Source organism: Hyla sarda, chromosome 1 (assembly GCF_029499605.1).
Source record: "Hyla sarda isolate aHylSar1 chromosome 1, aHylSar1.hap1, whole genome shotgun sequence".
Classification (NCBI taxonomy): Eukaryota; Metazoa; Chordata; class Amphibia; order Anura; family Hylidae; genus Hyla; species Hyla sarda.
In genome coordinates, this window is record NC_079189.1 from 620,377,264 (window position 1) to 620,403,309 (window position 26,046).

A 26,046-nucleotide genomic window follows, 5' to 3' on the forward strand; every position below is an offset into this window, starting at 1 on the left:
AGACAGCTGGTGGCCTTGTTGCGCTATCTGTTGTGACTGCTGGGCGACCACCGTGGTGAGGTCAGCGACATCTGGCAGAGGGACTTCAGCGGGATCCATGGCCGGATCTACTGTCACGATGCTGGCTGGCAGGAGGTGGATCCTCTGTGCCAGAGAGGGATTGGCGTGGACCGTGCTAGTGGACCGGTTCTAAGTCACTACTGGTATTCACCAGAGCCCGCCGCAAAGCGGGATGGTCTTGCTGCGGCGGTAGTGACCAGGTCGTATCCACTAGCAACGGCTCAACCTCTCTGACTGCTGAAGATAGGCGCGGTACAAAGGAGTAGACAGAAGCAAGGTCGGACGTAGCAGAAGGTCGGGGCAGGCAGCAAGGATCGTAGTCAGGGGCAACGGCAGGAGGTCTGGAACACAGGCTAGGAACAAACAAGGGAACGCTTTCACTAGGCACAAGGGCAACAAGATCCGGCGAGGGAGTGCAGGGGAAGTGAGGTATACATAGGGAGTGCACAGGTGAACACACTGATTAGAACCACTGCGCCAATCAGCGGCGCAGTGGCCCTTTAAATCGCAGAGACCCGGCGCGCGCGCGCCCTAGGGAGCGGGGCCGCGCGCGCCGGGACAGGACCGACGGAGAGCGAGTCAGGTACGGGAGCCGGGGTGCGCATCGCGAGCGGGCGCCACCCGCATCGCGAATCGCATCCCGGCTGGAGGCGGTATCGCAGCGCACCCGGTCAGTGGATCCGACCGGGGCGCTGCGGGAGCGAGAGTGTAGCGAGCGCTCCGGGGAGGAGAGGGAACCCGGAGCGCTCGGCATAACAATGGGAATCAGAAGGTAGATACCAAATGGGGCGGCCATCTTGAGAAGGTTTAATAACAATGAAGGTCACTGACTAGAAAGTTCCAACATGTTATCTATAGAAGAACCAGACTAAGGCACCTGCAGCTTATTAGAAGGATTATGCAGGGTCACCTGTCTCTCTGGGGTATTAAGGAGATTATTTTTGTGAGAAACTGTCTAGAAAAACCATGGCCAGAAAATGTCCAGATATAGATGGAGAGAAGAAGGACCAGGACAGGGATGAGCACGAGATGTTTAGTATTGTAGACAGTCTAGAAATGTGATGGTCTAAACGCTTCACCATAGAATTATTTCTGAATATCAGGGAGAAAATTCTGATAAACCTTGTACTTGGAGGAGACTTTGTTCGCAGGCACAATAATTTCTGGTGTTGCAGGACATTGTGCCCAGTTCTCCACCGCTGACGGTACCACAATTCCAAGAATATGATCTTCAATAAAAATATACAAATACACAAAGGGTTAATAAGATAATGCAGAAATAGGAAATATAAGATGCTTAAGAAACACCGCAATATTATACCCTCACAATACTACTATAAGGAGCGTATGTGATATCATCATACAACACCTACACAATACTACTAAAAGGAGCGTATGTGATATCATCATACAACACCTACACAATACTACTATAAGGAGCCTATGTGATACCATCATACAACACCTACACAATACTACTATAAGGAGCGTATGTGATATCATCATACAACACCTACACAATGCTACTATAAGGAGCGTATGTGATATCATCATACAACACCTACACAATACTACTATAAGGAGCCTATATGATATCATCATACAACACCTACACAATACTGCTATAAGGAGTCTATGTGATATCATCATACAACACCTACACAATACTGCTATAAGAAGCCTATGTGATATCATCATACAACACCTACACAATACTACTATAAGGAGCCTATGTGATATCATCATACAAAACCTACACAATACTGCTATAAGGAGCCTATGTGATATCCTACAACACCTACACAATACTGCTATAAGGAGTCTATGTGATATCATCATACAACACCTACACAATACTACTATAAGGAGCCTATGTGATATCATCATACAACACCTACACAATACTACTATAAGGAGCCTATGTGATACCATACAACACCTACACAATACTGCTATAAAAGGTCTATGTGATATCATCATACAACACCTACACAATACTACTATAAGGAGCCTATGTGATACAACACCTACACAATACTGCTATAAGGAGCCTATGTGATATCATACAACACCTACACAATACTACTATAAGGAGCCTATGTGATATCATCATACAACACCTACACAATACTGCTATAAGGAGTCTATGTGATATCATCATACAACACCTACACAATACTGCTATAAGGAGCGTATGTAATATCATCATACAACACCTACACAATACTGCTATAAAGAGCCTATGTGATATCATACAACACCTACACAATACTGCTATAAGGAGTCTATGTGATATCATCATACAACACCTACACAATACTGCTATAAGGAGTCTATGTGATATCATCATACAACACCTACACAATACTGCTATAGGGAGCCTATGTGATATCATACAACACCTACACAATACTGCTATAAGGAGTCTATGTGATATCATCATACAACACGTACACAATACTGCTATAAGGAGTCTTTGTGATATCATCATACAACACCTACACAATACTACTATAAGGAGTCTATGTGATATCATCATACAACACCTACACAATACTGCTATAAGGAGCGTATGTGATATCATACAACACCTACACAATACTGCTATAAGGAGCGTATGTGATATCATACAACACCTACACAATACTACTATAAGGAACCTATGTGATATCATCATACAACACCTACACAATACTACTATAAGGAGTCTATGTGATATCATAATACAACACCTACACAATACTACTATAAGGAGCGTACGTGATATCATCATTCAACACCTACACAATACTACTATAAGGAGTCTATGTGATATCATCATACAACACCTACACAATACTGCTATAAGGAGTCTATGTGATATCATTATACAACACCTACACAATACTGCTATAGGGAGCCTATGTGATATCATCATACAACACCTACACAATACTACTATAAGTAGTCTATGTGATATCATCATACAACACCTACACAATACTACTATAAGGAGCGTACGTGATATCATCATACAACACCTACACAATACTACTATAAGGAGTCTATGTGATATCATCATACAACACCTACACAATACTGCTATAAGGAGTCTGTGATATCATCATACAACACCTACACAATACTACTATAAGGAGCCTATGTGATATCATCATACAACACCTACAAAATACTGCTATAAGGAGTCTATGTGATATCATCATACAACACCTACACAATACTGCTATAAGGAGTCTATGTGATATCACACAACACCTACACAATACTGCTATAAGGAGTCTATGTGATATCATTATACAACACCTACACAATACTGCTATAAGGAGCCTATGTGATATCATCATACAACACCTACACAATACTGCTATAAGGAGCCTACGTGATATCATACAACACCTACACAATACTGCTATAAGGAGCCTATGTGATATCATACAAAACCTACACAATACTGCTATAAGGAGTCTATGTGATATCATCACACAACACCTACACAACACTGCTATGAGGAGTCTATGTGATATTATACAACACTTAAACAATACTGCTATAAGGAGCCTATGTGATATCATACAACACCTACACAATACTGCGATAAGGAGTCTATGTGATATCATACAACACCTACACAATACTGCTATAAGGAGCCTATGTGATATCATTACACAACACCTACACAATACTGCTATAAGGAGTCTATGTGATATCATCATACCACACCTACACAATACTGCTATAAGGAGCCTATGCGATATCATCATACAACACCTACACAATACTGCTATAAGGAGTCTATGTGATATCATTATACAACACCTACACAATACTACTATAAGGAGCCTATGTGATATCATCATACAACACCTACACAATACTGCTATAAGGAGCCTATGTGATATCATCATACAACACCTACACAATACTGCTATAAGGAGCCTACGTGATATCATACAACACCTACACAATACTGCTATAAGGAGCCTATGTGATATCATACAACACCTACACAATACTGCTATAAGGAGTCAATGTGATATCATCATACAACACCTACACAACACTGCTATAAGGAGTCTATGTGATATCATACAACACCTACACAATACTGCTATAAGGAGCCTATGTGATATCATACAACACCTACACAATACTGCTATAAGGAGTCTATGTGATATCATACAACACCTACACAATACTGCTAAAAGGAGCCTATGTGATATCATTATACAACACCTACACAATACTGCTATAAGGAGTCTATGTGATATCATCATACAACACCTACACAATACTGCTATAAGGAGCCTTTGTGATATCATCATACAACACCTACACAATACTGCTATATGGAGTCTATGTGATATCATTATACAACACCTACACAATACTACTATAAGGAGCCTATGTGATATCATCATACAACACCTACACAATACTGCTATAAGGAGTCTATGTGATATCATTATACAACACCTACACAATACTGCTATAAGGAGCCTATGTGATATCATCATACAACACCTACACAATACTGCTATAAGGAGTCTATGTGATATCATTAACAACTCCTACACAATACTGCTATAAGGAGCCTATGTGATATCATACAACACCTACACAATACTGCTATAAGGAGTCTATGTGATATCATCTTAAAACACCTACACAATACTGCTATAGGGAGCCTATGTGATATCATCATACAACACCTACACAATACTGCTATAAGGAGTCTATGTGATATCATCATACAACACCTACACAATACTGCTATAAGGAGCCTATGTGATATCATCATACAACACCTACACAATACTGCTATAAGGCGTCTATGTGATATCATTATACAACACCTTCACAATACTGCTATAAGGAGTCTATGTGATATCATCATACAACACCAACACAATATAGCTATAAGGAGTCTATGTGATATCATCATACAACACCTACACAATACTGCTATAAGGCGTCTATGTGATATCATCATACAAAACCTACACAATACTGCTATAAGGAGTCTATGTGATGTAATCATGCAACACCTACACAATACTACTATAAGGAGTCTGTGATATCATACAACACCTACACAATACTGCTATAAGGAGTCTATGTGATATCATCATACAACACCTACACAATACTGCTATAAGGAGCCTATGTGGTATCATCATACAACACCTACACAATATTGCTATAAGGAGCGTATGTGATGTCATCAAACAACACCTACACAATACCACTATAAGGAGCGTATGTGATATCATCATACAACACCTACACAACACTGATATAAGGAGCCTATGTGATATCATTATACAACACCTACACAATATTGCTATAAGGAGTCTATGTAATGTCATCAAACAACACCTACACAATACTACTATAAGGAGCGTATGTGATATCATCATACAGCACCTACACAACACTGCTATAGGGAGCATATGTGATATCATTATACAACACCTACACAATACTGCTATAAGGAGCCTATGTGATATCATACAGCACCTACAAAATACTGCTATAAGGAGCCTATGTGATGTCATCGAACAACACCTACACAATACTGCTATAAGGAGCCTATGTGATATCATACAACACCTACACAATACTGCTATAAGGAGCCTATGTGATATCATACAACACCTACACAATACTGCTATAAGGAGTCTATGTGATATCATCATACAACACCTACACAATACTGCTATAAGGAGCCTATGTGATATCATACAACACCTACACAATACTGCTATAAGGAGTCTATGTGATATCATCATACAACACCTAAACAATACTGCTATAAGGAGCCCATGTGATATCATCATACAACACCTAAACAATACTGCTCTAAGGAGCCTATGTGATGTCATCAAACAACACCTACACAATACTGCTGTAAGGAGCCTATGTGATGTCATCATACAACACCTACACAATACTGTTATAAGGAGCCTATGTGATATCATCATACAACACCTACACAATACCACTATAAGGAGCGTATGTGAAATCATCATACAACACCTACACAACACTGCTATAAGGAGCATATGTGATATCATTATACAACACCTACACAATACTGCTATAAGGAGCCTATGTGATGTCATCAAACAACACCTACACAATACTACTATAAGGAGCGTATGTGATATCATCATACAACACCTACACAATACTGCTATAAGGAGCATATGTGATATCATTATACAACACCTACACAATATTGCTATAAGGAGTCTATGTGATATCATCATACAACACCTACACAATACTGCTATAAGGAATCTATGTGATATCATCATACAACACCTACACAATACTGCTATAAGGAGTCTATGTGATATCATCATACAACACCTACACAATACTGCTATAAGGAGCCTATGTGATATCATCATACAATACCTACACAATACTGCTATAAGTAGTCTGTGATATCATCATACAACACCTACACAATACTGATATAAGGAGCCTATGTGATGTCATCAAAAAACACCTACACAATACTGCTATAAGGAGCCTATGTGATGTCATCGAACAACACCTACACAATACTGCTATAAGGAGTCTATGTGATGTCATCATGCAACACCTACACAGTACTACTATAAGGAGTCTGTGATATCATACAACACCTACAAAATACTGCCATAAGGAGCCTATGTGATATCATCATACAACACCTACACAATACTGCTCTAAGGAGCCTATGTGATGTCATCAAACAACACCTACACAATACTGCTATAAGGAGCCTATGTGATATCATCAAACAACACGTACACAATACTGCTATAAGGAGCGTATGTGATGTCATCATACAACACCTACACAATACTGATATAAGGAGCCTATGTGATGTCATCAAAAAACACCTACACAATACTGCTCTAAGGAGCCTATGTGATGTCATCGAACAACACCTACACAATACTGCTATAAGGAGTCTATGTGATGTCATCATGCAACACCTACACAGTACTACTATAAGGAGTCTGTGATATCATACAACACCTACACAATACTGCCATAAGGAGCCTATGTGATATCATCATACAACACCTACACAATACTGCTCTAAGGAGCCTATGTGATGTCATCAAACAACACCTACACAATACTGCTATAAGGAGCCTATGTGATATCATCAAACAACACCTACACAATACTGCTATAAGGAGCGTATGTGATGTCATCATACAACACCTACACAATACTGTTATAAGGAGCCTATGTGATATCATCATACAACACCTACACAATACTGCTATAAGGAGCCTATGTGATGTCATTAAACAACACCTACACAATACTGCTATATGGAGCCTATGTGATATCATACAACACCTACACAATACTGCTATAAGGAGTCTATGTGATATCATACAACACCTACACAATACTGCTAAAAGGAGCCTATGTGATATCATTATACAACACCTACACAATACTGCTATAAGGAGTCTATGTGATATCATCATACAACACCTACACAATACTGCTATAAGGAGCCTTTGTGATATCATCATACAACACCTACACAATACTGCTATATGGAGTCTATGTGATATCATTATACAACACCTACACAATACTACTATAAGGAGCCTATGTGATATCATCATACAACACCTACACAATACTGCTATAAGGAGTCTATGTGATATCATTATACAACACCTACACAATACTGCTATAAGGAGCCTATGTGATATCATCATACAACACCTACACAATACTGCTATAAGGAGTCTATGTGATATCATTAACAACTCCTACACAATACTGCTATAAGGAGCCTATGTGATATCATACAACACCTACACAATACTGCTATAAGGAGTCTATGTGATATCATCTTAAAACACCTACACAATACTGCTATAGGGAGCCTATGTGATATCATCATACAACACCTACACAATACTGCTATAAGGAGTCTATGTGATATCATCATACAACACCTACACAATACTGCTATAAGGAGCCTATGTGATATCATCATACAACACCTACACAATACTGCTATAAGGCGTCTATGTGATATCATTATACAACACCTTCACAATACTGCTATAAGGAGTCTATGTGATATCATCATACAACACCTACACAATATAGCTATAAGGAGTCTATGTGATATCATCATACAACACCTACACAATACTGCTATAAGGAGTCTATGTGATGTAATCATGCAACACCTACACAATACTACTATAAGGAGTCTGTGATATCATACAACACCTACACAATACTGCTATAAGGAGTCTATGTGATATCATCATACAACACCTACACAATACTGCTATAAGGAGCCTATGTGGTATCATCATACAACACCTACACAATATTGCTATAAGGAGCGTATGTGATGTCATCAAACAACACCTACACAATACCACTATAAGGAGCGTATGTGATATCATCATACAACACCTACACAACACTGATATAAGGAGCCTATGTGATATCATTATATAACACCTACACAATATTGCTATAAGGAGTCTATGTAATGTCATCAAACAACACCTACACAATACTACTATAAGGAGCGTATGTGATATCATCATACAGCACCTACACAACACTGCTATAGGGAGCATATGTGATATCATTATACAACACCTACACAATACTGCTATAAGGAGCCTATGTGATATCATACAGCACCTACAAAATACTGCTATAAGGAGCCTATGTGATGTCATCGAACAACACCTACACAATACTGCTATAAGGAGCCTATGTGATATCATACAACACCTACACAATACTGCTATAAGGAGCCTATGTGATATCATACAACACCTACACAATACTGCTATAAGGAGTCTATGTGATATCATCATACAACACCTACACAATACTGCTATAAGGAGCCTATGTGATATCATACAACACCTACACAATACTGCTATAAGGAGTCTATGTGATATCATCATACAACACCTAAACAATACTGCTATAAGGAGCCCATGTGATATCATCATACAACACCTAAACAATACTGCTCTAAGGAGCCTATGTGATGTCATCAAACAACACCTACACAATACTGCTATAAGGAGCCTATGTGATGTCATCATACAACACCTACACAATACTGTTATAAGGAGCCTATGTGATATCATCATACAACACCTACACAATACCACTATAAGGAGCGTATGTGAAATCATCATACAACACCTACACAACACTGCTATAAGGAGCATATGTGATATCATTATACAACACCTACACAATACTGCTATAAGGAGCCTATGTGATGTCATCAAACAACACCTACACAATATTACTATAAGGAGCGTATGTGATATCATCATACAACACCTACACAATACTGCTATAAGGAGCATATGTGATATCATTATACAACACCTACACAATATTGCTATAAGGAGTCTATGTGATATCATCATACAACACCTACACAATACTGCTATAAGGAGTCTATGTGATATCATCATACAACACCTACACAATACTGCTATAAGGAATCTATGTGATATCATCAAACAACACCTACACAATACTGCTATAAGGAGCCTATGTGATATCATCATACAATACCTACACAATACTGCTATAAGTAGTCTGTGATATCATCATACAACACCTACACAATACTGATATAAGGAGCCTATGTGATATCATCAAAAAACACCTTCACAATACTGCTATAAGGAGCCTATGTGATGTCATCGAACAACACCTACACAATACTGCTATAAGGAGTCTATGTGATGTCATCATGCAACACCTACACAATACTGCTATAAGGAGTCTATGTGATATCATACAACACCTACACAATACTGCTATAAGGAGTCTATGTGATATCATCATACAACACCTACACAATACTGCTATAAGGAGTCTATGTGATATCATCATACAACACCTACACAATACTGCTATAAGGAGCCTATGTGATATCATCATACAATACCTACACAATACTGCTATAAGTAGTCTGTGATATCATCATACAACACCTACACAATACTGATATAAGGAGCCTATGTGATGTCATCAAAAAACACCTACACAATACTGCTATAAGGAGCCTATGTGATGTCATCGAACAACACCTACACAATACTGCTATAAGGAGTCTATGTGATGTCATCATGCAACACCTACACAGTACTACTATAAGGAGTCTGTGATATCATACAACACCTACACAATACTGCCATGAGGAGCCTATGTGATATCATCATACAACACCTACACAATACTGCTCTAAGGAGCCTATGTGATGTCATCAAACAACACCTACACAATACTGCTATAAGGAGCCTATGTGATATCATCAAACAACACGTACACAATACTGCTATAAGGAGCGTATGTGATGTCATCATACAACACCTACACAATACTGATATAAGGAGCCTATGTGATGTCATCAAAAAACACCTACACAATACTGCTCTAAGGAGCCTATGTGATGTCATCGAACAACACCTACACAATACTGCTATAAGGAGTCTATGTGATGTCATCATGCAACACCTACACAGTACTACTATAAGGAGTCTGTGATATCATACAACACCTACACAATACTGCCATAAGGAGCCTATGTGATATCATCATACAACACCTACACAATACTGCTCTAAGGAGCCTATGTGATGTCATCAAACAACACCTACACAATACTGCTATAAGGAGCCTATGTGATATCATCAAACAACACCTATACAATACTGCTATAAGGAGCGTATGTGATGTCATCATACAACACCTACACAATACTGTTATAAGGAGCCTATGTGATATCATCATACAACACCTACACAATACTGCTATAAGGAGCCTATGTGATGTCATTAAACAACACCTACACAATACTGCTATAAGGAGCCTATGTGATATCATCATACAACACCTACACAATACTGCTATAAGGAGCCTATGTGATACCATACAACACCTACACAATACTGCTATAAGGAGTCTATGTGATATCATTATACAACACCTACACAATACTACTATAAGGAGTCTGTGATATCATCATACAACAACTACACAATACTGCTATAAGGAGCGTATGTGATATCATCATACAACACCTACACAATACTGCTATAAGGAGTCTATGTGATATCATTATACAACACCTACACAATACTGCTATAAGGAGTCTATGTGATATCATCATACAACACCAACACAATACTGCTATAAGGAGCCTATGTGATATCATCATACAACACCTACACAATACTGCTATAAGGAGTTTATGTGATATCATTATACAACACCTACACAATACTACTATAAGGAGTCTGTGATATCATCATACAACACCTACACAATACTACTATAAGGAGCCTATGTGATAACATCATACAACACCTACACAATACTGCTATAAGGAGCCTATGTGATATAATCAAAAAACACCTACACAATACTGCTATAAGGAGCCTATGTGATATAATCAAAAAACACCTACACAATACTACTATAAGGAGTCTGTGATATCATACAACACCTACACAATACTGCCATAAGGAGCCTATGTGATATCATCATACAACACCTACACAATACTGCTATAAGGAGCCTATGTGATAACATCATACAACACCTACACAATACTGCTATAAGGAGCCTATGTGATATCATTATACAACACCTACACAATACTGCTATAAGGAGCCTATGTGATATCATACAACACCTACACAATACTGCTAAAAGGAGCCTATGTGATATCATCATACAACACCTTCACAATACTACTATAAGGAGCCTATGTGATAACATCATACAACACCTACACAATACTGCTATAAGGAGCCTATGTGATATCATCATACAACACCTACACAATACTGCTATAAGGAGCCTATGTGATATCATACAACACCTACACAATACTGCTATAAGGAGCCTATGTGATATCATTATACAACACCTACACAATACTGCTATAAGGAGCCTATGTGATATCATACAACACCTACACAATACTGCTATAAGGAGCCTATGTGATATCATCATACAACACCTACACAATACTGCTATAAGGAGCCTATGTGATGTCATTAAACAACACCTACACAATACTGCTATAAGGAGTCTATGTGATGTCATTAAACAACACCTACACAATACTGCTATAAGGAGCCTATGTGATATCATCATACAACACCTACACAATACTGCTATAAGGAGTCTATGTGATATCATTATACAACACCTACACAATACTACTATAAGGAGTCTGTGATATCATCATACAACAACTACACAATACTGCTATAAGGAGCCCATGTGATATCATCATACAACACCTACACAATACTGCTATAAGGAGCGTATGTGATATCATCATACAATACCTACACAATACTGCTATAAGGAGTCTATGTGATATCATCATACAACACCAACACAATACTGCTATAAGGAGCCTATGTGATATCATCATACAACACCTACACAATACTGCTATAAGGAGCGTATGTGATCTCATCATACAACACCTACACAATACTGCTATAAGGAGCCTATGTGATACCATCATACAACACCTATACAATACTGCTATAAGGAGCGTATGTGATGTCATCATACAACACCTACACAATATTGCTATGAGGAGCCTATGTGATATCATACAACACCTACACAATACTGCTATAAGGAGCCTATGTGATATCATACAACACCTACACAATACTGCTATAAGGAGTGTATGTGATATCATCATACAACACCTACACAATACTGCTATAAGGAGTCTATGTGATATCATCATACAACACCTACACAATGCTGCTATAAGGAGCCTATGTGATATCATACAACACCTACACAATACTGCTATAAGGAGCATATGTGATATCATACAACACCTACACAATACTGCTATAAGGAGCCTATGTGATATCATCATACAACACCTACACAATACTGCTATAAGGAGCGTATGTGATCTCATCATACAACACCTACACAATACTGCTATAAGGAGCCTATGTGATACCATCATACAACACCTATACAATACTGCTATAAGGAGCGTATGTGATGTCATCATACAACACCTACACAATATTGCTATGAGGAGCCTATGTGATATCATACAACACCTACACAATACTGCTATAAGGAGCCTATGTGATATCATACAACACCTACACAATACTGCTATAAGGAGTGTATGTGATATCATCATACAACACCTACACAATACTGCTATAAGGAGTCTATGTGATATCATCATACAACACCTACACAATGCTGCTATAAGGAGCCTATGTGATATCATACAACACCTACACAATACTGCTATAAGGAGCATATGTGATATCATACAACACCTACACAATACTGCTATAAGGAGCCTAATAGTTTGGGGATTATAGTGTCAGGATTATTGTAATAGTGTCAGGATTCCTGTAATAGTGTCAGGATTACTGTAATAGTGTCAGGATTATTGCAATAGTGTCAGGATTATTGTAATAGTGTCAGGATTATTGTTATAGTGTCAGGATTACTGTAATAGTGTCAGGATTATTGTAATAGTGTCAGGATTACTGTAATAGTGTCAGGATTATTGTAATAGTGTCAGGATTACTGTAATTGTGTCAGGATTACTGTAATAGTGTCAGGGTTATTGTAATAGTGTCAGGATTATTGTAATAGTGTCAGGATTATTGTAATAGTGTCAGGATTACTGTAATAGTGTCAGGATTACTGTAATAGTGTCAGGATTATTGTAATAGTGTCAGGATTACTGTAATAGTGTCAGGATTATTGTAATAGTGTCAGGATTATTGTAATAGTGTCAGGATTATTGTAATAGTGTCGGGATTACTGTAATAGTGTCAGGATTCCTGTAATAGTGTCAGGATTACTGTAATAGTGTCAGGATTACTGTAAGAGTGTCAGGATTATTGTAATAGTATCAGGATTATTGTAATAGTGTCAAGATTACTGTAATAGTGTCAGGATTACTGTAATAGTGTCAGGATTACTGTAATAGTGTCAGGATTATTGTAATAGTGTCAGGATTCCTGTAATAGTGTCAGGATTACTGTAATAGTGTCATGATTACTGTAATAGTGTCAGGATTACTGTAATAGTGTCATGATTACTGTAATAGTGTCAGGATTATTGTTATAGTGTCGGGATTATTGTAACAGTGTCAGGATTATTGTAATAGTGTCAGGATTATTGTAATTGTGTCAGGATTACTGTAATAGTGTCAGGATTACTGTAATAGTGTCAGGATTATTGTAATAGTGTCAGGATTACTGTAATAGTGTCAGGATTATTGTAATAGTGTCAGGATTCCTGTAATAGTGTCAGGATTACTGTAATAGTGTCATGATTACTGTAATAGTGTCAGGATTACTGTAATAGTGTCATGATTACTGTAATAGTGTCAGGATTATTGTAATAGTGTCAGGATTCCTGTAATAGTGTCAGGATTCCTGTAATAGTGTCAGGATTACTGTAATAGTGTCAGGATTATTGTAATAGTGTCAGGATTATTGTAATAGTGTCAGGATTACTGTAATAGTGTCAGGTTTATTGTAATAGTGTCAGGATTACTGTAATAGTGTCAGGATTATTGTAATAGTGTCAGGATTACTGTAATAGTGTCAGGATTATTGTAATAGTGTCAGGATTACTGTAATAGTGTCAGGTTTATTGTAATAGTGTCATGATTACTGTAATAGTGTCAGGATTATTGTAATAGTGTCAGGATTACTGTAATAGTGTCAGGATTATTGTTATAGTGTCATGATTATTGTAATAGTGTCAGGATTATTGTAATAGTGTCAGGATTATTGTAATAGTGTCAGGATTATTGTTATAGTGTCAGGATTCCTGTAATAGTGTCAGGATTACTGTAATAGTGTCAGGATTATTGTTATAGTGTCAGGATTATTGTTATAGTGTCATGATTACTGTAATAGTGTCAGGATTATTGTAATAGTGTCAGGATTATTGTTATAGTGTCAGGATTATTGTAATAGTGTCAGGATTCCTGTAATAGTGTCAGGATTCCTGTAATAGTGTCAGGATTCCTGTAATAGTGTCAGGATTACTGTAATAGTGTCAGGATTACTGTGATAGTGTCGGGATTATTGTAATAGTGTCGGGATTACTGTAACAGTGTCAGGATTATCGTAATAGTGTCAGGATTACTGTAATAGTGTCAGGATTATTGTTATAGTGTCAGGATTATTGTAATAGTGTCGGGATTATTGTAATAGTGTCGGGATTACTGTAACAGTGTCAGGATTATCGTAATAGTGTCAGGATTACTGTAATAGTGTCAGGATTATTGTTATAGTGTCAGGATTATTGTAATAGTGTCAGGATTACTGTAATAGTGTCAGGATTATTGTAATAGTGTCAGGATTACTGTAATAGTGTCAGGATTATTGTAATAGTGTCAGGATTACTGTAATAGTGTCAGGATTACTGTAATAGTGTCAGGATTATTGTAATAGTGTCAGGATTACTGTAATAGTGTCAGGATTACGGTAATAGTGTCATGATTACTGTAATAGTGTCAGGATTACTGTAATAGTGTCATGATTACTGTAATAGTGTCAGGATTATTGTAATAGTGTCAGGATTACTGTAATAGTGTCAGGATTCCTGTAATAGTGTCAGGATTACTGTAATAGTGTCAGGATTATTGTAGTAGTGTCAGGATTATTGTAATAGTGTCAGGATTATTGTAATAGTGTCAGGATTACTGTAATAGTGTCAGGTTTATTGTAATAGTGTCAGGATTCCTGTAATAGTGTCAGGATTACTGTAATAGTGTCAGGATTCCTGTAATAGTGTCAGGATTATTGTAATAGTGTCAGGATTCCTGTAATAGTGTCAGGATTCCTGTAATAGTGTCAGGATTACTGTAATAGTGTCAGGATTATTGTAGTAGTGTCAGGATTATTGTAATAGTGTCAGGATTATTGTAATAGTGTCAGGATTACTGTAATAGTGTCAGGTTTATTGTAATAGTGTCAGGATTCCTGTAATAGTGTCAGGATTACTGTAATAGTGTCAGGATTACTGTAATAGTGTCAGGATTATTGTGATAGTGTCAGGATTATTGTAATAGTGTCGGGATTATTGTAATAGTGTCGGGATTACTGTAACAGTGTCAGGATTATTGTAATAGTGTCAGGATTACTGTAATAGTGTCAGGATTATTGTTATAGTGTCAGGATTATTGTTATAGTGTTGGGATTATTGTAATAGTGTCAGGATTATTGTTATAGTGTCGGGATTACTGAGCACCGTGTCGGGGTTGTACTGATCCCCTGGGATGATAGTAGTTGTAGTACTATCCCCACCATATTTGCTCTTGGACTGATATTGAGAACAATCTATGAGGTCGTTCATTGTTCCTAAATAATAGAATCCCATCCACCCTATAAGGTTCAGTAACCGAGGGACGATCACCGGGGGCTTCTCTTCTGTTTATGGCTCCAACAGAGACGAGGAGAAATTCCTTTACTGGAGTTATTCTTATCTGTACTGACCTGTAATGCACTAGAGGGGGCGCTGTACAGGACACGTGCTGCTTCTATAGAGCCTGTAGGGGCCAATGTACTCAGTTTACCAAGATGGTGTCCAGATACTCACATCCCATAATCAGGAGGCCAGTACCACCTCGGAGTCCAGGATATTGTCATTTCTTTACCGACCCAATAATCTTTATTTCTCTTTTTTAAGAAATCCTAACAAAATTAGGGGAAAAAATATAATTCATTTTTCTCTCCACTGCAGTTTGTTACAATGTATCAATGTTGCTAAATCTATGAATGTGTGATCACTGGTGGTCTGATCCTGGGGACCTGATAGTATTCCCAGTGTTATCAGGAGCCCGGGGCCCTCTCATGGTTTTCCAGTTCAGGGGCCCATCATTACATTGGGCAGCCCCTTCACCATCATCTCCTCCCCCCATGTTCGGTGTTCGGTTCAGCTACATGTATGGATGAGGGTCTGTGGTGAAGAAGCTTCGAGGGGCCCACATGACTATATAAGCCCTGCAGATCCTCTGCTCTTTGGATCATTACAGGTTCAGGGGCCACACCCGCACTGCTCTCTACTGAAGAGGACATCTTGGGCCCAAATGTAATATAGGGCTCCCATTAACCATGTGTCACCTGTAATACTGGTAGAGGGGCTTGTAGCCCCCTTATTCTTCAGGATCTAGGTCCACATGCCATCTAGGAACCCTTTTAGTGGTCACATCCTTGTATCACACAGTGAAGGCCGATTCATCCATTCCATGGCCAAAGACATCTCTCTAATTTATATGGGAATTCACTGTTCCTGAGGATAAAATGACTGATCTAGAAAGTTCAGTCCAGAGATGTTATCATGTGATAAGGGGATCACAAGGGCAAAGCCTCTGACCAGAGGGATAGGTTTATTGATAGGGGCTACCCCATAAAACCTTTGAGTTTAGCCTATCAGCATGCTATATCTCAGGACAGACCTAAACCTAAAGGCCAGGAAGAGAACATCTTCGTCTGATACATGAAGGTTAGCTGAAACAGTTAACCTAATTTGTGGGAGGAGTCTGGGCAATGTAAACCCGCAGTGGATATGTCACTGTCGTTGGTTTTCATTCACCCACCCGCCCTCCCTTATCTTAGCTTATCCTTGTGGGTAGCGCCCTTCTTATTATTGGTTACCCTAGTTGGCCGGTTGGGCACACCTCAGGCATGGTTTTCCTTAGGTTGATCGATATACCATTACAGTATATGTAAGGTAACCCGACCACAAGTACCTTTGATGACCAAAATAATACATTTATGTCCATTCTACGAAGGCATTGGGAGAATTTACAGGCAGACCCCTCGTAGTACAAAAACATCCCTCGATGACCTATAGGAGGGGCAGGTTTATAGGGGACCACATCACACACACCCCAGGAAGGGTACATGGTTGGAACGGAAACTCTTTGGGATGTTTAGATGTACGGTTGTGTAGCGTGCCGCTATATTAGCGCCGGAAAAATATTTAAACACGCTTGAAATGGAGGGATTTTGAGTATTGGGGATTTCATCAACTGCACAACGGAAGGTGTCATATATTTAATAACATGGAGATGCCTTCTCAATTACATTGGTCAGACCACACACCAGTTCAGGAGGGGGGTTGGGAGCATCTAAGTGATATTAAACATTGTAGGGACACTACGGTAGCGAGGCATGTATGGAAACATCATGATGGGGACAGCAGAACCCTTAATTTTAAGGCAATTGAGGTGATCAGAAAAAATCCAAGATGGGGAGACTGGGACAGGACCATATTACAGAAAGAAACTCAATGGATTTTCCGATTTGGTTGCTCTACACCTCATGGTCTGAATGACCGGGTGTCACATCAATCTTTCATTGACTAGGTAAGATTTAAGCCATTTTTTGTCTATGGAGAATCTTCAGTTAAATGGGTACTCCGGCCCCTAGACATCTTATCCTCTATCCAAAGGATACAGGATAAGATGTCTGATCACAGGGGTCCCGTTGCTGGGGACCCCCGCAATCTAGCATTCAGCACTCACCTGCAGGAAGCACTGGATTCTCTCAGTCTTATGCCTCCCAACCACGGAGACGGTGGCATCATCATGCCATGATTAAGGGTAGCAATACTCGAAACGCGTAGGCTATACGCTCTGTGTATTCGATTGTATGTCTAAATAAACCCAAGAAGCATCATACATCATGTGTTGGACGTTCCTTTCTTGTATGCTGTATACAGCGGGTGACGCTAATCGCCAGTCCGAGCACACATGTAGCAGCGGGAGGTTTAGAGCTTTCTATATCTACTTTCTTAGATAATAGGACAGTTATGATATATTAATGTACATCTGTATTCCACCAGAAGTTACTGCTGCGGGATCGTGGTTGACCCCTACACTCTGCCGATGTACGCCACCTCTCCAAAACCTGTGAGTGAACACCCTGACTATCTAAATTGCCCTAGTTTTAGGCATATGTATATTGTTTACACTCTTTATGATTTATCCTTTTCTGTGTATTCTAGATATAATTTTTTTTACATATGAAAGTACCCTAGGGGGCTATCACCCCATACACTGGAACATTCCATTGGATCTATAGCTCTTCAGTAATTGGAGATATACATATGCGTTATGGTTGCATCTATACACCTTACATTTCGTGTGACATATTAGCCCTCCGTTTTTGCACAATGGTGCCTTTTTTAATATTTTAATCTAATATTAATAAAAGTTATATGTTAAAAGGGTATTGTGACAAGAATTTGGTTTGTCCCCTATTTACTATGTGTCATCTGGTAGAGGGGCTTGTAGCCCCCTGAAAGGAGATATCCAGTGGAGAAAAACGTATCCCCTATCCTAAGGATAGGGGATAAGTTTCAGATCGCGGGGGGTCCGACCACTGGGGCCCCCCGCGATCTCCTGTACGGGGCCCCGACAGCCAGAGGGAAGAGGGCGTGTTGACCACCGCACAAAGCGGCGGCTGAAACGCCCCCTCAATACAACTCTATGGCAGAGCCGGAACGCTGCCTTTGGCAATCTACGGCTCTGCCATAGAATTGTATTGAGGGGGTGTGTGGGCCGCCGCTTTGGCCGGCGGTCAACACCTGCTATTTGGCCAGAGAGCCTGGGCCCCGTACAGGAGATTGCGGGGGGCCCCAGCGGTCAGACCCCCCATGATCTGAAACTTATCCCCTATCCTTAGGATAGGGGATACGTTTTTCACCACTGGACTACCCCTTTAAGCACCAGGGCCTGGGTCCTAATGCCCCTCTGATCTACCTCCTTGTATCACACACTGAAGGCCGAGTCCAGAGATGTTATCATGTGTTTACATCCTGAGGGTCGGACCTTCACCTGAATTTCGCTGTCTTCTTTCTTTACAAGCAGGAGGTTGGACTTCTTTCCTTCACAGAATGTTCTACACTTATCCCAGCTCATGGGATAAGAATGGTCTAAGAATAACAAACATCTTCTGCCGAATAAAGTCCAGGCCTCCCCACAGAGACCTGAAATAGAAGAAATCTCATTAGAATGGATATAAGGAGATCACTTCATGACTAAATCTGTTTCCTCTAGTCCTGTCAGCAGCACAATATGGGGGTCAAATGCCCCTGTAATGTGATTGGACAACTGGGCCTATTAATGAGTCAGAACCTATAACACAACTGGCCAGACCACGACTCACAAGATGCTTGAGGCCCTTTGCTTGGTGCCGTGGGGCTCCTGGCTCACCTCCAGCCATATTTTGTTGGGCCACGGCCACTTGAATGCAGCAGCTACTCTATACAGGGGGCTGCTACTGCTACAGGGGGACTGATGCTACTGCTACTCCAGGGGGGCTGCTGCTACTACTACAGGATGAGCTGCTGCTACTACTATAGGGGGCTGCTGCTACTACTTCAGAGGAGGCTGCTGCTACTACAGGGGGTTGCTTCTACACGTATTTCTTAATTTTAATAAATTTGCATGTCATGTGGCTGTAAAACATCTAAGGCTAATAGAATGGGGCTCTTATATTGTGCAATGTAGGCCACCCCTAACCTATAAGAACTCCAGTAGATCTGACCCCTCCCTGCAGACCCCTCCCTGCAGACCCCTCCTGTCTAAGTATTTTTAAAGAAGCAAAGAAGACAAAGGCAATAGATAGCACAATAGAAAGGAGCCGACTGATGACAAGTATATCAGCTGCTGCACTTGCCCTGGTTCTCTACTAATCGGGAACAGCATCTGAATCACAAGAACTCGAGTGTAAGAAGTTGTGACCAACAGCTGACCACCCCCAAGGAAAGATTCACTGCAGCTTCATAGACCAGCTAAGAAATGCTCCATTTATAAAACATCTGAACTGGCACAGATTTATAACAATACTACACATTGTTCTACCCGCTCTTCTACTTTCTACTTCATGTTCCAAATGCAAGATCAACTTCCAAGAGAAAACTGACCACACCATTAGTGCTACGCCCCACATCCTATATATATATATATATATATATATATATATATATATATATACAAATAGTATTTGTCATGGAATTATTATAAAAGTATATCTATATGCTGTTTGCAATGGTAAAATGTTTTCAGAAATCCTGTTTGTGATCTATATATTGAAACTTACCCTACGCTTGTGTATGCTTTTTTTTTTTTTTATATTGTCTTTAGTTTACCTGTCCCCCTTCAACCACATCGGTGAGTATTGTTTATCTTAAGAGAGGGAGTTTGTAGTGTCCCGGTGCAGTTTTCTTTTCTATACATGGGACATTAAATGGTATCTGTTATAAATATACATTGGACATAGACATCAGAGTCTCCTCCCAATGTGCACATCTGATGGACCCCAGTGTAAAACCAGTTTAAGGCATGAACCTTTAATTTGTGCAAGGCAGTAAATCAGTATGCGAGGGATAAAGAGGAAGACCCCTGTTCCCAAGCTCCCCCCTAAACCAGTGTATAGAAGATACCTTTCTGGATGGAGTCCAGTCTAGATATCGTCTCATTCTGCCTGGTCTCTGCATTTCGCTGGTCCTCTGTGGCTCTGTTGTTTGTTGCTTCTAGATCCTTCACTCTACTCTCTGCTTCTTGTAAAGTAATATTAAGAAAGTGATTCTCATGCTGCAGCTCCTCCTGGCTCCTCTTCAGCTCCTCCTGGCTCCTCTTCAGCTCCTCCCTCACCCTCTGGAGGAGATCCTCGCGGTCCTTGAGTTTACGGCTAAGCTCCATGTGACCAGCAGATGTAAATTGTGCTTCCCGGGACACAGAAATATCTATAAATTGTGAAATATAAAGATGTTAGTGAAAATGCTATAGGATCCTCAATGGCTGCAGAATGTCCAGCTGAAGCCCATCGAGAAGTTCTGTATTTTTAATGCCCCCCACCCCAGTGCCATATGAGTAGTGGGGGGGGGGGTCTCATAAACCGTGAAATAATACAGCTACCTACAGATATAATATAGCACTCAAACAGCTGAACCACAAGTACATACTGCCATTTTTTTTTACATGGAGTGATTTATTTTAACAATGCAAAATGATACCGCCACACAGTGCACGCAGGGTATCACCATAGAGTACCTACATTATACCCATATGATAGTGTCTATAAGGATAGATAAGCAGACGGAGGGTTCCTTATGGATTGGGTGGTGTGATTTATGGAGGACATTATCTGGACCTCTCACCTATTGTCAGGGACCGACCAGGGGGACAGGGAGAGTGAGCCCTAAACTGACCCAAAAACATCGCTCCCTGCCTACTTGCCCACTCCCCCTAAACGGTGAGTCGACAACTGGGAGCCGGTCCATTCCTGCGCTAAAGTACAGTGACGTAAAAACAAATAATAAACATGGTCAGTCACAGGCCAGAAACAGAAAACTACCAAACTTCCAGATATAGCAGACAATACAAATACTAACAAGGCAGAATATAAACTCACAAACAGAGCAGAATATAGTGAATTAACAAACAGTTCACAAAACCGGATATAAGATAAAAGGAAGACATGATAAAATGAACAAGACCAGGCATGATATGAGTATACAGCAGAATCCAGGAGATGAAGGGGATAGCGGAAGAACTGAGAGACAAAACACTAAACTGAACAGGTAACATAGAACACTGTTCACATACAGGAACAAGTACAAAGATCAGATCAACCAAACAGGATATAAATATAAGACAATGTTCACACTGGGAAACATAAACTGTACTTCATAAAAAGGATATAAGAACACCAAACTCTACAACGTAGAGGAACACTGGTCAGAATACTAGACAGGATATTTCTCAAGATACAAGACTAGAACTGGATGAGTCTGAATAGACTCCAGAAACAAAACAAGATATAAATATACAGGGCACAGATAACAAGCAAGACTCAGACACAGTGTGAACACAGACAAAGCTAAACAGACATAATCCTAAAACCGACAAATGTAACACAGACTAAAAGCTACAATAAGACTATTTAACCATGGCTAAAACTCAGATAATATCACAAGATAAATACAATGTGCAAGCTCAAGCAGACATGGAAGTGTATAGCACAAACAGACATGATGGCATTAAACTAAATAACCAGCACCAGAATGCAGGAGAACTCTGGCTAAATAACTCCACCGAGTTCTCATTCGAGCATTAACTATTCCCTATCCAGGTGGAATAGCAAACTGCTCTGAACAAACCAGTGTGTGAATACACACCTAAACAGAAAAATACAAAAACAAATAAACAGACCTCTCACCTATCAGCTATCATGTTGAGGCTGTAAGTTTTCTCTACACCATCTTGATGGACGATCTATGCCATAGCCGGAGGCGATTAATGTGGTCCGATATATTATGGTCATTTTGGGATCCATCGTATACATAATAAATCAGGTGTTTATCGTTATTTTAAGGGCCAACATTGAGGTCTGATTTACTGTCGCTACTCTTAGAACTGGTCACATCTATACCAAGTCAATCGGTTATTTTTGGCAATATGACAGTCATCATATCGGAATTTGTTCTATGGACAGCGAATGACTGCTCATCTTGCTTTACCATATTCCCCACATGAGAAGGAGAGGCGGAAATTGGCTACAACATACTACTAGCTAAATCCTGGAACTCATCCCTCCCCCGCACCACATACACCATATTACTAGTCCCCTGATGAACTCTTCGGCTATCATTTTTTTGAAAATGGGTAACGGCGAGAGGACATTTTTAATTGTTTGTTTGGGAAGATTTTTTTGACTGCCGGACCAATTCAGACTAATACATCTGTCATCTATTTTTGAGTATAGGGTGCCACAGATAGGGGGCGCCCTTCACTTTAGTCATTGTTCAGCCATTAAAGGGATACTCCGGGGCTGAGCATTCGGAACAAATAGTTACCAAAGCTTAGAGCCTGCGTCGGGGCCATGACTCCATGCCCCGCCCCTCAATGTAAGTCTATGGGAGGGGCGGGGCATGACGTCATATACTTACATTGAGGGGGCGGGGCGAGATGTCTCAAAGCATGGGGCCGTGCGCCCCGACGCCGGCTCTAAGCTTTGGGAACTATTTGTTCCTGAACGCTCAGTACCGGAGTACCCCTTAAGGCACATATTTCATTTATCCTATAGGAACTGAGAGTCGTCTTCATATTCACCTCTGACATTGAGATTTGTGGTGTATAAATTATTAGATCTGTTCGATACCCAAATGTGATCAGTACCAAAAAATTAGCAGGAGGTCCAGCACTTCGATAATATGCAGCTTTATTGTAGAAAACGAAACACGTACAAGACGACCATCAGACGTGTTTCAAGCGCATGCGCTCTTCCTCGGTGACGTCATTGTATGTCCAGATGAGGTTTAAATACCTATCACAGGGGCGGATCCTGTGTTAGGTATTTAAACCTCACCTGGACATGCGTTGACATCACCGAGGAAGAGCGCATGCGCTCAAAACCCGTCTTTAAACCTCACCTGGACATACGCTGACGTCACCGAGGAAGTGCACATGTGCTCGAAACGCGTCTGATGGTTGTCTTGTACGTGTGTCGTTTTCTACAATAAAGCTGCATATTATTGAGGTGCTGGACCTCTTGCAAATTTTTTGGTTCTGTGGTGTGCCTGGCCGGGCACAGGTCCGTGCACCGAATTGGGAGAGGTGAGCTGAATTCTGTCTTCACTTTCCAAATGTGATCAGTTGTGATTCCATAATTCATTATCTTGCTCCCTTGGAACATGAGATGGAGTCTATCCCAGAGGTTGAGGTTATGTATAGGTCACTGGTGTTCTTCTTGTATTGAAGGCTATATATGCCCTTATTGGATGTTATGTGGAATTGGTCCCACCGCTATCCGTACACTCACTGGGCCCCGGGGGCGAGAGCTGCCGACCATGGAGCACAGTAGAAGTGCAGATCTCACCCCCGGCCCGGTACCTACAGATCACTGATAGAGAAGAGAGTCCATTGTATTATTATTATCTCCTCGAATATTAACCAGATATTATGGAATTACTTACACTTCACAGTCATCACTGCGGCCGCGGTCAGGAGAACCAGACAGAAGACCAGGAGGAGTAGAGCGAGGACCGGAGAAGATCTCTGGAACCCTTCATGGAGGGAAAAAGGGGAATTGGTGATAGTAGTGTGCTAGGATTAACCCTTATATAATGATACAGGTGAGATCAGTCATACAGGTGACAGTCATACAGGTGACATGAGGGATACAGGTGAGGTCAGCCATACAGGTGAGATCAGTCATACAGGTGACATGAGGGATACAGGTGAGGTCAGCTATACAGGTGAGATCAGCCATACAGGTGACAGTCATACAGGTGACATGAGGAATACAGGTGAGGTCAGCTATATACAGGTGGGATCAGTCATACAGGTGACAGTCATACAGGTGACATGAGGGATACAGGTGAGGTCAGCTATACAGGTGAGATCAGCCATACAGGTGAGATGAGGGGAACAGGTAAGGTCAGCTGTACAGGTGAGATCAGCCATACAGGTGAGGTCAGCCATACAGGTGAGATCAGCCATACAGGTGAGATCAGCCATACAGGTGATATGAGGGATACAGGTGAGGTCAGCCATACAGGTGAGATCAGCCATACAGGTTAGATCAGCCATACAGGTGAGGTCAGCCATACAAGTGAGGTCAGCCATACAAGTGAGATGAGGGATACAGGGGACATCAGTCATACAGGTGAAATGAGGGATACAGGTGAGGTCAGCCATACAGGTGAGGTCAGCCATACAGGTGAGGTCAGCCATACAAGTGAGATGAGGGATACAGGGGACATCAGTCATACAGGCGAAATGAGGGATACAGGTGAGGTCAGCCATACAGGTGAGATGAGGGATACAGGTGAGGTCAGCCATACAGGTGAGGTCAGCCATACAGGTGAGATGAGGGATACAGATGACATCAGTCATACAGGTGAAAT

The 26,046-nt window shown here is 40.2% G+C and overlaps 1 protein-coding gene across 1 annotated transcript in view; it reads right to left on the reverse strand.

The window, feature by feature from the left end:
• LOC130312620 (B-cell differentiation antigen CD72-like) overlaps positions 1–26,046 on the reverse strand; it is a 49,771-nt gene that overhangs the window by 18,281 nt on the left and 5,444 nt on the right. The window contains exons 3-7 of the mRNA XM_056552586.1: positions 25,114–25,203; positions 21,580–21,882; positions 19,970–20,121; positions 16,726–16,820; positions 1,183–1,289 (exon numbers count right to left, since the gene is read on the reverse strand). Of these exons, the coding sequence (XP_056408561.1) occupies positions 1,183–1,289; positions 16,726–16,820; positions 19,970–20,121; positions 21,580–21,882; positions 25,114–25,203 (747 nt within the window). The remainder of the gene's footprint in view (positions 1–1,182; positions 1,290–16,725; positions 16,821–19,969; positions 20,122–21,579; positions 21,883–25,113; positions 25,204–26,046) is intronic.